The following is a 15,009-nucleotide window of genomic DNA, read 5'->3' as shown; positions in this document are numbered from 1 at the left end:
CGAAATCCCAGTGGAAAGATGGATCTATCCATCCGTCTCTTGTTTGGCAATTGATATATTTTTTTAAAAGCAGGGGCAGGATTTAGAAATGAGCAAGGGCCTCATTGACAGCTTTGCCCTCTGAGCCTCTCTTGTATTTCTGCCACGGCACAACAAAAAGGCTCTTTAACCCCCACGGTGAACAGCAATGCAGGTTTTGACAGAACCCTTCCCTTTCTGGCCACCGCACATAAAAAAGGATATTGTGGAGCTTGAGAAGGTGCAGAAAAGAGCAACCAAGACGATCAGGGGACTTGAGCAACTGCCCTATGAGGAGCGGTTGAAACACTTAGGGCTGTTTAGCTTGGAAAGAAGGCGGTCAAGGGGAGACATGATAGAGGTCTATAAAATTATGCATGGTATGGGGAGAGTGGACAGGGAGCTTTTCCCCCTCTCTCATAATACTAGAACACGGGTCATCTGCTGAAGCTGGAGGGAGATTCAAAACAGATAAAAAGAAGTATTTCTTCACACAACACAGAATTGTGGAACTCCCTGCCCCAGGATGTGGTGATGGCTGCCAACTTGGAAGGCTTTAAGAAGGGAGTGGACATGTTCATGGAGGAGAGGGCTATTCATGGCTACTAGTCAAAATGGATACTAGTCATGATGCATACCTATTCTCTCCAGGATCAGAGGAGCATGCCTATTATATTGGGTGCTGTGGAACACAGGCAGTTCAATGCTGCTGTAGTTGTCTTGTTTGTGGGCTTTCTAGAGGCACCTGGTTGGCCACTGTGTGAACAGACTGAACAGACTGCTGGACTTGGTGGGCCTTGGTCTGATCCAGCATGGCCTTTCTTATGTTCTTTTCATGTGCCCTGCCTGCTCAGTCTCCAGCGAAAAGGACTCCCACAAAGTGGCACAGGGCTCTTCAGAGAGACTGAAATGCATAATTTGTACGTGCTCATGGGATCAGGGGTTATGCTGGAGCCCGAGGACCAGGCTAAACCTCTGAGCAATCACTTGTGGAAACCAAATCTATACGTGTGCACACAGCGAACGGTAACTGTGCTGGGGAACAACTGCTCCCTCATGCTGCTTTCCTGATTATGAGATAGTTTGTTGATCTCCCACCTGAAGAGTTACTGGAGAACCACCGAGGTGTAGAAGAAGAGTTGGTTTTTATACCCCACTTTTCTCTATCTTTAAGGAGTCTCAAAGCAGCTTACAATCACCTTCCCTTCCCCTCCCCACAACAGACACCTTGTGAGGTAGGTGAGTTTGAGTTTGGAGAGAACTGTGACTAGTCTAAGGTCACCCAGCAGGCTTCATGTGGAGGAGTAGGGATCAAACCCAGTCCTCCAGGTGAGAGTCCACTGCTCCTAACCACTACACAACACTGTCTAAGAGCGGTGGACTCTAATCTGGAGAACCAGGTTTGATTCCCCACTGCTCTGCATGAGCAGCAGACACTAATCTGGGTGACCTTGGGCCAGTCACAGTTCTCTGCCCCACCTACCTCACAAGGGGCCAGTTGAGGGGAGAGGAAGGGATTGTGATTGTGATTGTAAGCCACTTCGAAACACCTTACGGTAGAGAAAAGCACTTAATGCACACGGTTGTGAAGTAATTTTTACAACAGCCCTATAGGGTAGGTCAGCTTTGGAATTCCATTAGAGGTTATAATTAGGGCTCTGTGTGTCCCTTGCTTCTGCGAGGAGCTGGATGCTGCACACAAGACTCGGCATTCAGGCAGTCCAAAAGCCACTGCCTGAAATGAGTCGCTGTATCTTTACTTTAATGATTCTGCTCAAATGACCAATAGGTCTTAAGCAGGACCGCACTAAAGCACAGTGGCCAAAATATTTAATATATCCCCCTTATCCTTTAAAATAAGTAGCCAATATATATATAAATTTTGCCATCTTTACCAGTGTGGTTAAGAGCAGTGGTTTGGAGCAGTGGACTCTAATCTGGAAAACCGGGTTCGATTCCCCACTCCTCCACATAATCTGGTGAACTGAGTTGCTTACCTCACTCCTACACATGAAGCCAGCTGGGTGACCTTGGGCTAGTCACAGCTCTCAGCCTCACCTACCTCACAGGGTGTCTGTTGATGGGAGGGGAAGGGGATTGTAAACTGGTTTGATTCTCCCTTAAGTGGTAGAGAAAGTCAGCATGTAAAAACCAACTCTTCTTCTTCTTCTGATTTATTTGTTATTTAAAAAAAATGTCAGGAAGGGTGACTGCCTTCTTTCCATTACCAAATGGCTCAACCAGCCTCTGTCTATCAACCTCAAATAACGGACAATGAAAAAACAAATGACTTATTGTACCTATACTGCCAGACCCACAAGGGCAGGTGGAAAATGGAACTTTACTAAATCTGCCCTTCAACTTAGGTGACGGCAGAGCATTCAATCGGGCCCTCATATAGGCTCTCCTATACTAGGGAAAGCTTAACAGATTTAAGTACTCCGGCATACTTTGTGGGAAAAGACCCCCAAAAGAGGGCAGAGCAAACTCTCCATGCTCTATTGTGCACACGACTGAGACCTAATAAAATCAAGCTTTTATCTTGGCTGGTTCCGACAGCCTGGGGAAACCAGGCCAGAAAGGAGGGGCCCCGTGGCTTCTTTCAGTGCTCAGGGAAGTGATTTGGGCTTCAGCACCCTTCTTTGCTCCTTGTTTCCGGGACTAGGGAGAAAATATGCAGGTTAAGCATATTTGCAAAGTTGCAAAGAGTTGCAAAGACCGCAGAATTCCCTGTTCCTGGTAAAAAAATTGAGGATGCCAAGGTTTATAGCCTTGTTTGCTCTAAACAGTAGTCACAGGCCTGATTAGAATGTGCTGGACGTGACCGCTTTCCCCTGTTCTGACACATGCTCTTCTGTGTGCGATCGCTTACATAACCAAGGCTTCCAGATGGCACCGAGATGATTTAGTCACCTTTCTGAGTAGCTTATGGGCATCCCCCCCTCGCTTGGAGTTACAATCTGCCCATAAGGCTGTGGCATCATTTCCTGGTTTCAGCGCTTTCAAACTGGTTTGGATGTCCATGTTTACAGCCCTCTTTTGAGCACATTTTACCAGGCACGAGCATCAAAGCGATGCTCACATGAAAGGCAGATCACGATGGGTAGCCGTGTTTGTCCGTCACTAGCCACAGAAAAGAGCAAGAGTCCAGCAGCACCTTAAAGACTAACAAAACGTCTGGCAGGTTATGAACTTTTATGAGCCACAGTTCACTTCTTCACTTCTGAAGAAGTGGACTGTGGCTCAGGAGAGCTCATACCCTGCCAGAAATTTTGTTAGTCTTTAAGGTACTACTGGACTCTTGCTCTTTTCTATCACATGAAAGGCTTTGTATTAAACATGTCCTATATCCATGGCCGGGGCAAGCGGCCACCCTAAGATCGCAAAACACAATGATAACAGAAGATGTTTCGGTTCCTAACAAGGAAGGCCTGGGTTGCTTTCCCCCTGTGTTTTTAACTTCAGATCTTTAAAGGAAAAAGGACAGATAGGATACCGAGTACACCATTGATAAATGTGCTATTACTGTGCCAGCGAATGTCTGTAGGGTGCATGGGGAGAGAGGGGAAGAGATGCAGAGTGTGTCTGACGGGCAAGATCCTGATCAATGGGGGTCAGTCCACTTTGGTAACAAGGATGGAGGGCAAGTGGGACTCTGCAACAGTTCTTCCCATTTGCTACTGACTCATATAGCTCATTCCTCTGAACTCATGCTGGTGTGGGCTAATCCTTCTCTCCCCCACTGGCGATCTCAGCCACTGAGAGCCAAGCCTGGGCTTACTCAGGTAGCCCCTCCCGTTCACCTGCACAGCCCCCTACCCATTTACCATGCAAAAGACTTCAGGAAATGGGAGAATCAAAAACGTCCCACTTCCTTTGAAAAGCAGGGAATACATGAAGGGAAGGCTGTTTGCTACAAGGATACAGGGCGGGCAATAATCACCTTGCCCACAGAGGAACGCTGGGTAGATGCTCCAGCTGGCGGAGGCGATACCTTGCAGCATTAGTGGTAGTGAGCAGGCATTAACCATGAACCCACATGAATGCATGAAGCTGCCTTATACTGAATCAGACCCTTGGTCCATCAAAGTCAGTATTGCCAGTCAGACTGGCAGCGGCTCTCCAGGGTCTCAGGTAGAGGTCTTTCACAGAACAGCCTTGGAATTAAGATCACAGGGAGAGGCCTTCCTTACTGTCCCACCAATCGAAGAAGCTCATCTGGGGGAAGCATGAGAGAGGGCCTTTTCAGTGGGTTTTTTTTCCAGAGAACCTTTGGTCTCTAACTTCTGCAGCTGCCAACTTCTGTCTCATCTGCTTATTTTGCTGAGCGCCTGCTGGATAATGGCTCTTTTTAATCTGCTGGCTGAGTCACACATTAACTCTTCCGCACTTGGACAGCTATAGTTCCAGGACAAGAGAGCTCCTGCCAAGTAAGAGTGTGTCTTCCGGTCTCAGCACACACCCCCAGGACGCAGAAACCTGTGTACAGGGCCCAAAATGTACACTGGCCATTCTCGCACAGTGTTGCTTGTGTCGGTTTGGGGTAGGAATCTCAGCGGATTGAGGAAGGTTAAGCCGAAGAGACACCGAAGCATCTGGGTACAGAAGGGCATAGTTAGCCGCTGACGTCATGGTGTGCGATTACACTGCACAGAAGTGGGCTGTGGACCAATGTCAAAGGCTAATGAAGATTAACTGCAGAAAACATTTTTTTTGCAAGCTCAAGAGTGGGAAGGGGTGAGAGCACACTGCCCATACGAACCCTGAGGGCTGAAATGCAAACGCCTTGCTGAGCTGGGGAGCAGTTTGTGGGGCAGGAGCCGCAGCAGATGAGGTAGCGGATGTGGAAGTCTTCGTTGTCCCTTGAGTTGAAAAAACAGAGAGTTATGAAAAATGAGAGTCTTTGCACATGTGTGTGCACATGCATGCACACAAAGAATGCACATACGAGATAAAGGCATTCTCCATTCCACCCTTGGTTTTTCCCAGCACATGTCTCCTGAGCCACCTTCTAAATCCACTTGGCATAACCGTTTGATTTCACCAGCTACATAGTTATTAGAGGTTGAGTATCCCTTATCCGGACATCTGATATCCAGACTGATCCGAAAACCGGACCTTTTGATCCAGCATGCAGGCAACTGCCCTCAGCAGTGCCATTGTTGGTTCAATGTATACAAAATTATTTAAAATATTGTTTAAAATTACATTCAGGCGATGTGTATAAAGTATATATAAAACATAAATGAATTTCGTGTTCAGACTTGGGTCCCATCCCCAAGATATATCTCATTATGTATATGCAAAAATTCCAAAATAGTCCAAAATATGGAAAGATCTGAAATACGGACCACGTCTGGCCCCAAGCAGTCTGGATAAGGGATACTCAACCTGTACAATAAAAGTCAATGGAGGCCAGTACTGATTAACAGAAGCAGCCACAGAAGTGGGGAGGGGGGATTCTACAGGAACAAGCTGGGTGTGTGATCGGCCAAGGCATCTTGGACAAGAGCCCTTTGGCTCATAAGGACATAAGAACGGCCATGCTGGATCAGACCAAGGACCATCAAGTCCAGCAGTCTGTTCACACAGTGGCCAACCAGGTGCCTCTAGGAAGCCCACAGACAATACGACTGCAGCAGCATTGTCCTGCCTGTGTTCCACAGCACCTAATATAATAGGCATGCTCCTCTGATCCTGGAGAGAATGGGTATGCATCATGACTAGTATCCGTTTTTACTAGCAGCCATGAATAGCCCTCTCCTCCGTGAACATGTCCACTCCCCTCTTAAAGTTCCAAGACTCCAAAAATCAGCAAGTGAATTGTTAAAACTAACCTCTTCAAATTTAATGGTTAAACTTAGAACACTTCAAACAAATGAAAATTTTGGTGATATACAGTCAGTGGTGTAGTACAATTAATTGTAGTCAGGTGAAATGTGATGAAGTTTGAAAATGTACTTTTGTTTATGTTTTTTCTTTTCTTCCAATTGTTTCCTCGTAAAGTTGTAAAATGTGATGATTTAATAAAGTTTATAAAAAGTTGTTGTGTTTTTTAACAAGGGCTGATTAAAAATAATAATTCCAGGCATAACCTAAAGGCGGACTTTGGGAGCTGACTGTGGCATACTTGGCAGGTCTGCTGAACTATGATGGGGGGCACAGGATCAAATCCTCACTCTGCAGAGAAGTTGATGGGATCACCGTAGGGCAGTTATTCTAGTTTATTGAGTTTAAAATGGTGACCTTGCCTTTGTCCTGCTAGGAATTAGGTTCTGTCCGCCCAATCTATTTTAGAAGGATCCAACAGAGGAGAGGAAAATTCTTGCCTGCTGTCCTGACAAAAATGAGATAGGCAGTCTTTGTAAAGCCTTAAAAAGGACTGGGACTGGGGTGTCCAGAGCCGCCCCCGCGCTTGACTAAGATGTTTGTCAGAGGTCTTGTTCCATGAAGGTGAGGTGGGTGATTATCAGGTACAGGGCCTTCTTGGTGGTGATGCCCCGTTTATGGAACTCACACTACACAGGCTGTTTGTTTGGCACCTAACTCAACGGCTTTTAAGTACCTAGTAAAAACAAGGCGGCTCACTCAGGCAGTTATTGGATTTCATCCATTAGCTGTTTTGATTTTTTTTTTGTCCGTTAGTATTTTGCTGTGTCAGTACTTTCATCTATTCCGCTGTTTTTATCACGTTTTAAATGTGTCGTAAGCTCCCTTAAGAACACAGGCTGGAAGGCAGGGTAGAAATGTTTGAAATAATGACTTTTTAATTTGTTGAATTCGTAAAATATGCCAAGCTCTGTCATAAAACCGGCCTGGGGGACAGCGTAAGCAACACTATGTCAGAATTCAAGAAGCCGAGGGGCCCCCAGGGGACGTGGCCCTGGATCCTGCCTAGAACGGCCACAGGCACAAGGAGGGTGGAGATTTTTGCTCATTCCTTCTTCTCATGGCAGCCCAAAAGGCTGCTCCCTGTAGGATGGGGGAACCACAGGCTTGCTGGAGGGAATCAGAGGATTCCTGTTGTGGTGGTGGGGAAAACCGAGCAAAAACTGTCTCTGTCCCAGTGCACAGGCATTCCAGGCAGAAGCAAAGCTGAGGTCCCTTGCCACCGGTGGAGATCAAAGTCCCCTGTTCCTCTGCCCATCTTGGAGCTGTGGAAGAGAGCGCATGGACTCTGCCCTTAGTGGCATCAATGTCTGGGAGCACCTCCGAAGGGCAATGTGACACGGGCAAGCCCCCACAATCCTTCTGAAAGTGAAGGTGGAGGAAGTGGAAGAAGAGCTGGTTTTTTTATATGCCGACTTTCTCTACCACTTAAGGAAGAATCAAACCGGCTTACAATCCCCACAACAGACACCCTGTGAGGTAGGTGGGGCTGAGAGAGCTGTGACTAGCCCAAGATCACCCAGCTGGCTTCATGAGTAGGAGTGGGGAAACCAACCCGGTCCACCAGATTAGCGTCCGCCGCTCATGTGGAGGAGTGGGGAAATCAAACCCGGTTCTCCAGATCAGAGTCCTCCGCTCCAAACCACCGCTCTTAACCACTACACCACTCTGGCTCCCAGCCAGCAGAGAAAAGGAGGGCTGCATGCCACCTTGTTTAGTGCAGGTGCTTGGGAACATCCATGAAGCTCCGTGCCACAGGCAAGACACCCCCTCACCCATAGCACACATTTGGGCTGCTAGGTCGGCCAAAATCTGTGGACTCCTCGCCCCTCTTCTCTATATTAAAATGCCTGCAGTCGTAGCAGGACTGCAGAAACCCTGCCCGTAGGAACAGATTGCGGGAAAGCAGTAAGTCCTTGCTGAGGCCAGCTGCACGTGGTGAACCAACGCCAGGAGAAATGTGTCAGCCGCATAATGCTGAACTGCAATGCCATTGCTCCCCACATCAAAACACCACTTCTTTAAAGACTAGCCTCGTCCTCACGCTTCTCAGAACTGGTGACTCACAAGGGCTGAGCTAATGCTGCTCCTTAACATCCGGAGTTGCTCTTGGAGAAAGACTGCCACACCCTGGATGTGGTCGCTAGTCCGGAAGCTAGGGCTTCAGCGAGCGGCTGTGGCTCCCAGCTCCTGCCTTGGCTGTTCCCTCAGCAGTGCTCCAGAAGCCATATTTGTTGCCCCCTCCCCAGACCCTCAGTCCACCCCAGGGCAGTACCAGTCAGCATGGTATAGTGGTTAAGAGCAGTGGACTCTAATCTGGAGAACCGGGTTTGATTCCCCACTCTTCCACATGAAACCTGCTGGGTGGCCTCGGACCAGTCACAGTTCTCTGAACTCTCTCAGCCCCACCTACCACACAAGGTGTCTGTTGTGGGGAGAAAAGGGGAAGGTGATTGTAAGCCGGTTTGATTCTTCCTTAAGTGGTAGAGAAAGTCGGCATATAAAAACCAACTCTTCTTCTTTTACGCTGACTGCACTGATTCTCTGAGGAACTCACTGGAGAAAAGCAACCAGCGCGCACTCGTGGCTTTCCGAGACTCTCTAAGCATGACACTGATCAGCTCTTGAACTCAGAGCCAGCAAGCAGGGTGTGCGTGTGTGTACGCGCTTGTCCTGGTAATCACGGTGGACCTCAGATGTACTTCCGTGAGCTCAGCACCTCACAAAGTCCATGGCAAGTATTAATTCCCTGTACGTTCCATGAGGAAACAACAGTCGTTCAGCATCTAGGACCCTCTTGCCAGGACGGCAAGTGCTTCTCTCTCACACACACAAGGCTCAGGGGTCTCGTTTCTCTTCAAAAGAAACACAGCAGTAACAATCCCCCCTCCCAAATCCTCACATCCCTCAGGAAGCCTGCAGCTTTGAGGTCTCTTGTATGTCATTTATGAGTTTTAAAAAAAATGTCTTCAGTTGTAACAGTTAGTTACCCGAAGCAAGGCAATAAGTCTGGATTGGTCCTGGGAGAACGAGAGAAGCTGGCTGCCGCAAGCTCCCGGATTGTTTTTTTTTTTTTACTGCATGCAAAAGCTACACAGAGATCTCTGACAAACATCTCTCTTGAAACCATCACCATAACAACAAGTATTCAGAAAAGACAGAAAACTACTGACAGGTTCAGATCTGACCATTCCAGCTCACTCTAGATTTAAGAAAGTGGCGGCTCATTTTTATTTTTATGTGTCCCTTCCAATGGGAAAGGGCTGCTGCCCAGGCTGGGAGCTTTTCTCAAGAACCATTTGGCTGGCTGTGTTCTCTTATGTGCTACAGTAGAACAGAAGCTTGCTTTTGAAAGGTCTGGGCAACAAAAGCAGCAAGGAAGGCACTGGAATATACAGAATCAGAGCGGTTCAGGTAGCAGAAGGCTAGGGAAGGGCGTTGTTCATGGAGTCTGGAACATGGCCCCTCACATGAACATAAGAACATAAGAAAGGTCATGCTGGATCAGACCAAGGCCCATCAAGTCCAGCAGTCTGTTCACACAGTGGCCAGCCAGGTGCCTCTAGGAAGCCCACAAACAAACATGCAAGCCCAGCTCACAAGAATCTCAGCTTCTGGGACTTTTAAACAAGTTTCTAGTCCCTGAGATCATATAAGACATCTAAAAGCCAGCGTGGTGTAGTGGTTAAGAGCGGTGGTTTGGAGCGGAGGACTCTGATCTGGCGAACCAGGTTTGATTCCCCACTCCTCCACATGAGCAGCGGACGCTAATCTGGTGAACATGAAGCCAGCTGGGTGACCTTGGGCTAGTTGCACTCTCTCAGCCCCACCTACCTCACAGGGTGTCTGTTGTGGGGAGGGGAAGGGAAGGTGATTGTAAGCTGGTTTGAGTCTTCCTTAAGTGGCAGAGAAAGTTGGCATATAAAAACCAATTCTTCTTCTTCTAAAACTGCATCGATAGAGCCTGAGAGGGATTCTAGTATTTATATTAAAATGCATAATTTGCTTTTCAAACACGTACCACAAGAAGCTTTGTAAATGGGGTTTCTTTACTCAGTCAATCTTGGACTTGTGTCCTTACAGGCCTGTTTCCCCTCTCTGCCTTTCACCTTACTTTCTGGAAGCCCGAATCCTATTCTCCCTGTTCGTATAGCTATGCCTGCCAAATGTATAGTGACAGGTTCATCGCAACATGGTGCAGTCTGGATTAATCTGCAGAATATCAAAGACTCTTGTGACTCTGGTGTATTCAGTTCCTGCTTTACAGAAAAGACTCTTGAACAGCCTCAAACTTTAGGAGTGGGAGGTAGCGGTCCTGTAGGAAATCATATCTGACGGGTTTCTTCATCGTAAGCAAACACGAAAGCTCAGAAATCAGATAGAAAAATGCAAATAGTCATGCAATGGGGCCATTTCTACCATCTGTCTTGTTTTCTCCTGTGAAACATGGCCCTTGCCTACTTCCTCTTTTAGTCTCACTCTTAAGTTTCCCTTTCCTCAATTCACATGCTCTCCTTTATTTCACTCTCTGATTTAAAGATGTCTGTTCCACCTTAAAGACAGAGGGAGAAGCAGAGATCTGTTGGACACTTTAACCACAGTTCACAAAAAGAACATGTGGGAAAGCATTTCCCCTTATACCACATGGAAATAAACAGATTAGCCTGAACATGGAAAGTGGTCATAAGCCTGGAAGGGCATAAAAGCTGATCAACTTCTGCACCACTCTTTGAAGACCTCAGCTTAACCTCTTATGTTTCATTATAGATGAAGACCAAGTATGTGCAGCTTCATTCATTCAACACTGGTTTCCTTCACCCACACTTTTACCCCTGCTCTTCCATGTCCAAATTTAGGCTGTAAGTTCCTTGGAGAAGACCCATCTTTTGCTTATGCTTGCCTGCACACACAAATACAAGATGAGACAAAACGTCTTTAATCTGGTGGCTCTCTGATGGGTGAACCAGAAAGTTTTCGGTGTCTGGCCACAACTTCAACCGTGCCGTGTGCACTCTGGACAATACCCAAGAGGCACTGCACACAGCATGGCACTTCTGTGCAGGAAAGCCGAGGATCAAACTGTGGCACCCAGCTACAGCTCACTGTCAGCATCAGTGTTTTCAAGCCAGATCAGAGTAGCCCATCAACACATGAAGCTGCCATATTCTGAATCAGACTCTTGGTCTATCACAGCCAGTAGTATCTACTTAGACTGACAGCAGCTCTCCGGGGTCTCAGGAGGAGGTCTTTCATATTTATTTAACTGGAGATGCTGGGGATTGAACCAGGGACTTCTGCATGCCAAGGAGATGCTCTTATCACTGAGCCACAGCCCCTCCTTTGCAAAGTACCTTGCACACCGGAACACTGGTATGCAAATAACCATAATAATAATTTTTTTAAAAATAACAACTATGGATCCCTGCCACTTTCCCTTCTTGCTTTGTTATGAATGCAGCCCCATAGCTGTGAGTGGTTAACCACATTTTTAAAAATCATGCTTCCACACAGAGGGAACTGACCTGAGTTCTTTTTGCTTGACGTGGTCTGACTGGTGGACGTAGCGATGACACCCGTTAAGGATGTGGAGGTGGGCGGAGGTTGCATCGTAAGGGAACCCGCCAGAGGAACCTAAAATATGGAGGAAGCAAAGTCATAGAGGAAGCAGGAGAAAGGGCTTCGGGGGCTCAATCGGGATGAATAAAAATAGATGAGGAAAGAAAATTAAGGTTTTTAATTAAAACATTTAAGCTGCAACTGTAATACCCTGGCCTCTGAACTGAAGGCAAACATATAATCCCTTAAAATTGCATTTATGACTGTCATGAAAAGCTAATTTTCTTTGTAAAGGAAGAACCACGGGGCTCTGCACTGGATGTTGGTTCTTCCCATTATTGATGCCAGTGGTTGCAGCTGGTGATGCAAGGAAGCCACCAAAAGCCGCTGCTTGTTGTGGCCCTCTCTTCCACTTCGTTGTTCTCCGTGGCCCTCGCGTTGCTTAGCACGTTTTTGGGATGAGCTGACATCCACTGAGAAGATGCTCCTGACAAGCTGTTAAGCAGCTAAAGGGCTGGATGAAAAGCTCTGGATATGGACACCTTCCCATTTACCTCCCTCTGCTCTAATCACTAAATCACACTGTGCCCTTAAGCAGCAGCCAATTCACATCTTAAGAAATCACAGGTTGCATCTGGTCGGGTTATTCTGGCTTTTGCTGTAAATAAATTTATTCATTCATTCATCTTAAGAAACAGACGGGACACCATTTTAGCCGGAGATACCTGCCGGGCCCAGGCTGGAAACTGAAAACTGTACGAACGCTAACCTAAAAGGCAAGGGCATAAAGAAACAAAACTCCCAGAGAGGCCTAATCAACCCATTTCTGCAGGCCCGAGTCTCATAGTTTTGTGAGACGGATTAAGACCCTTCAACGCTGCTCTGCAATGATAAAAAGGGTGAAAGGAGAAAAAGACGCTGGGTGCATTAACGACCTTCTCCTTTTTTGCTTTGTTTTAAGTTTAATCTTTCGGAACAGGATAGTCCTGGTTATCAGGGACAGGCAGGCCAGCCCAGACAGCAGAGGCAGGCCAGGGCCACCGGTGCCCGGCCAGCTGCATTCCAAACTGAGAGATAACAGCAAATGCGAGAGAGACACAACAAAGATGAACGAGGAGTATGATGGTCAAAACCAATGGTAGATTAATGGCAGGAATCCTTGGAGTTTGCATTGCTTTTGCAGGACAAGTTATCAGTGTGGGCCTAGCAGGTCTCTTTAGCCAGAATAGCATCCCTTGCATTTCTTGAGACAGAGGTCCCCAAACGTATTTCAGGCTGTGGGCAACTTTGGAATTCTGATAGAGGGTAGTGAGTGCAACCACCAAATGGCTGCTACACACAGAGGAAGCCCAAGTGCAGCGGAGAATAGGGGTAACTAAAGAAGCACTGGGAAAGAGAGGTGAGAGAGAATAAAACAAATGCTGTGGTGGCAGCTGCCGCTGAAACAACATTATTTTAATCTGCATAGCCAATCAGATCTTCACTGGCAAATCAGAAGCCCTGCTGGGCAAGAACCCTACATGGCTCCACCCACTTTCTAAAGACATTTTGTGGGCACCATGGCACCCACGGGCGCTGTACTGGGGACCCTTGCCTTAAGACAGGGGTGGGGAACCTTTTTCTACCAAGGGCCATTTGGATATTTATAACATAATTCGCAGGCCAAACAAAATTATCACCTTAAAAATTAGTAGACCAAACCCCAAGCAGGCAGCTGACTCCCCCAGATGACCCCCCCACGGTGTGGCAAGCAGGCAGGCATCCAACCGGTGGCACACTCGCCCACCTGGTGGCACAGGATGGTCTGTTGCACCAGCCGGGCACAGCCGTCCAGCCGCACGCCAGAGTTGCTCCTGCAAAAAACCCCTCGCATCTGCCTTGAATAGAGGCTATTCCTGTCTGCGGGAGTGGGCTGATCACCAGTCTTAGATCCTTCTGAGCTAGAGATCTGCTAGGACCCACGAAGGGCCAAACGATTTTGCGGGCCTTAAATGACCCCCGGGCCTGACGTTCCCCACCCCTGCCTTAAGAGATGGAATAGCTACTGGCTGAAGTGACTCCAAAGGGATCCTAGTAAGGATACGTTGCCATGGAATACACTTGGTCCACCCAGCTGTACTCCAAGGAGAGGATCCTTCCCCCAACTTTTAACCCAAGTTATCAGACCAAGTGGGGACATTTTAACTCCCACCAGGACTTCTAAACTGGGGTGAGAGTGTATGGGACAATTACCCTACAGAGAAAGAGCTTATAAATGTGGCTTTCCACAGCTTACATCATCACTCTTTGGCTTCCTTAAATTTTCAAAATCACCTTTCAATGCTCACTTTGCAACATTTTGACATTCCAATTGTTTTACAACCCTTTACCATTCCGATAACAACCCTGCGAGGTCTAGCTTACAGCAGGGGGAAAAAAGAGGCTGAGACTGAATCATGGCTGGGCACTTTGGGCCTTGGCCAGGGATTGAGGGAGGGATACAAATCTAACTAACCAAACAAACAAGTAATTGACAGCCAGCCAATCACATGCCATGAAGTCAAGTTGAACGGGGTGAAATGCAGGCAGCCCATATTGGGACCAAACCATCAGAACGCTGGCTCCTGGGAATCAGGTGATTACGCACGCCAATCCCTCGGCACTGCCCGCTACGGAGCACCAAGCTCTACCCCATTCTCTCAGTCTCTTTGCGGAGGGAAGCCCTTACAACACTGCCCACTTTTGCACTTCCAGTGTTTCCCTGCCTGCTTTATCCTAATGAGGGATGAGGTGGCGACGGAATCCAAACGAAGCGCAAAGCTTAGCACCGTCTAACGAATCATCTTTTCCTTCTTAAAACTGCTATTCACCACCCTTGTTGGGATGGAAACAGGCAGGGAAGCACAGAACGGGGCAGCACAGTGGCGTCCCTCAGCGACGAGACTGAAAGAACGAGGCAGATCTTAAAGCACCATAGCAGGGAGTCGATGGACACCATTTCCACAGATTGCTTACCTAATCAGGGCATTATTCACCCAAACTTGAGCACTTGCACCCCGTGGACTTCAATGGAGAGGATCTAAGCACTTGCTTAACTCTGTTGTGGGCATCAAGAAGATTTGCAAGTACTAAAAGCCTGGATTGTGCCTTGGAGTTTGCTTCTCTGAAGAATGGGGCTACATGTACACATTACAGTATACGAGAATTTTAAAGCTCTTTGCACACTGTAAGCTGTTGCTAGAAAGCAGCAGACAAACAAATGAAAGGCAGAACTCTTCCGAATGAGGCTCTGGAGACTGCATGGAGGATAAAGAGCCACCAGGCAGACTGACACCCAGCCAGGCTGAAAGCGTGAAAAAAAACCCTGCCTGGCGTGTAGAGAGGAAAAGGGTTCGAGAGGCAGGAGATACCTGGCTGGCTTGATTTGTAGCTGCTGTGGTCAAAACCTGGTGTGCGACTTGAGTTGTAGATTGAGGAACTGATGATCTAGGAGGGGAGAAAAAAGAAGACTTTAGAGCCCACTAACCACCATCTATATATTACTTCATTTATTCTCTGTCCTTTTCA

At 47.5% G+C, this 15,009-nt stretch overlaps 1 protein-coding gene across 1 annotated transcript in view; it reads right to left on the bottom strand.

The window, feature by feature from the left end:
- The window catches only part of NUP214 (nucleoporin 214), a 101,218-nt gene that overhangs the window by 23,632 nt on the left and 62,577 nt on the right, over positions 1-15,009 (bottom strand). The window contains exons 27-29 of the mRNA XM_056860159.1: positions 12,189-12,232; positions 11,430-11,538; positions 4,777-4,880 (exon numbers count right to left, since the gene is read on the bottom strand). Coding sequence (XP_056716137.1) covers positions 4,777-4,880; positions 11,430-11,538; positions 12,189-12,232 — 257 coding nt within the window. The remainder of the gene's footprint in view (positions 1-4,776; positions 4,881-11,429; positions 11,539-12,188; positions 12,233-15,009) is intronic.

Source organism: Euleptes europaea, chromosome 14 (assembly GCF_029931775.1).
Source record: "Euleptes europaea isolate rEulEur1 chromosome 14, rEulEur1.hap1, whole genome shotgun sequence".
NCBI lineage: Eukaryota > Metazoa > Chordata > Lepidosauria > Squamata > Sphaerodactylidae > Euleptes > Euleptes europaea.
The sequence above is the reverse complement of the archived record's forward strand: the minus strand, read 5'-3'. Positions and strand labels throughout refer to the sequence as shown.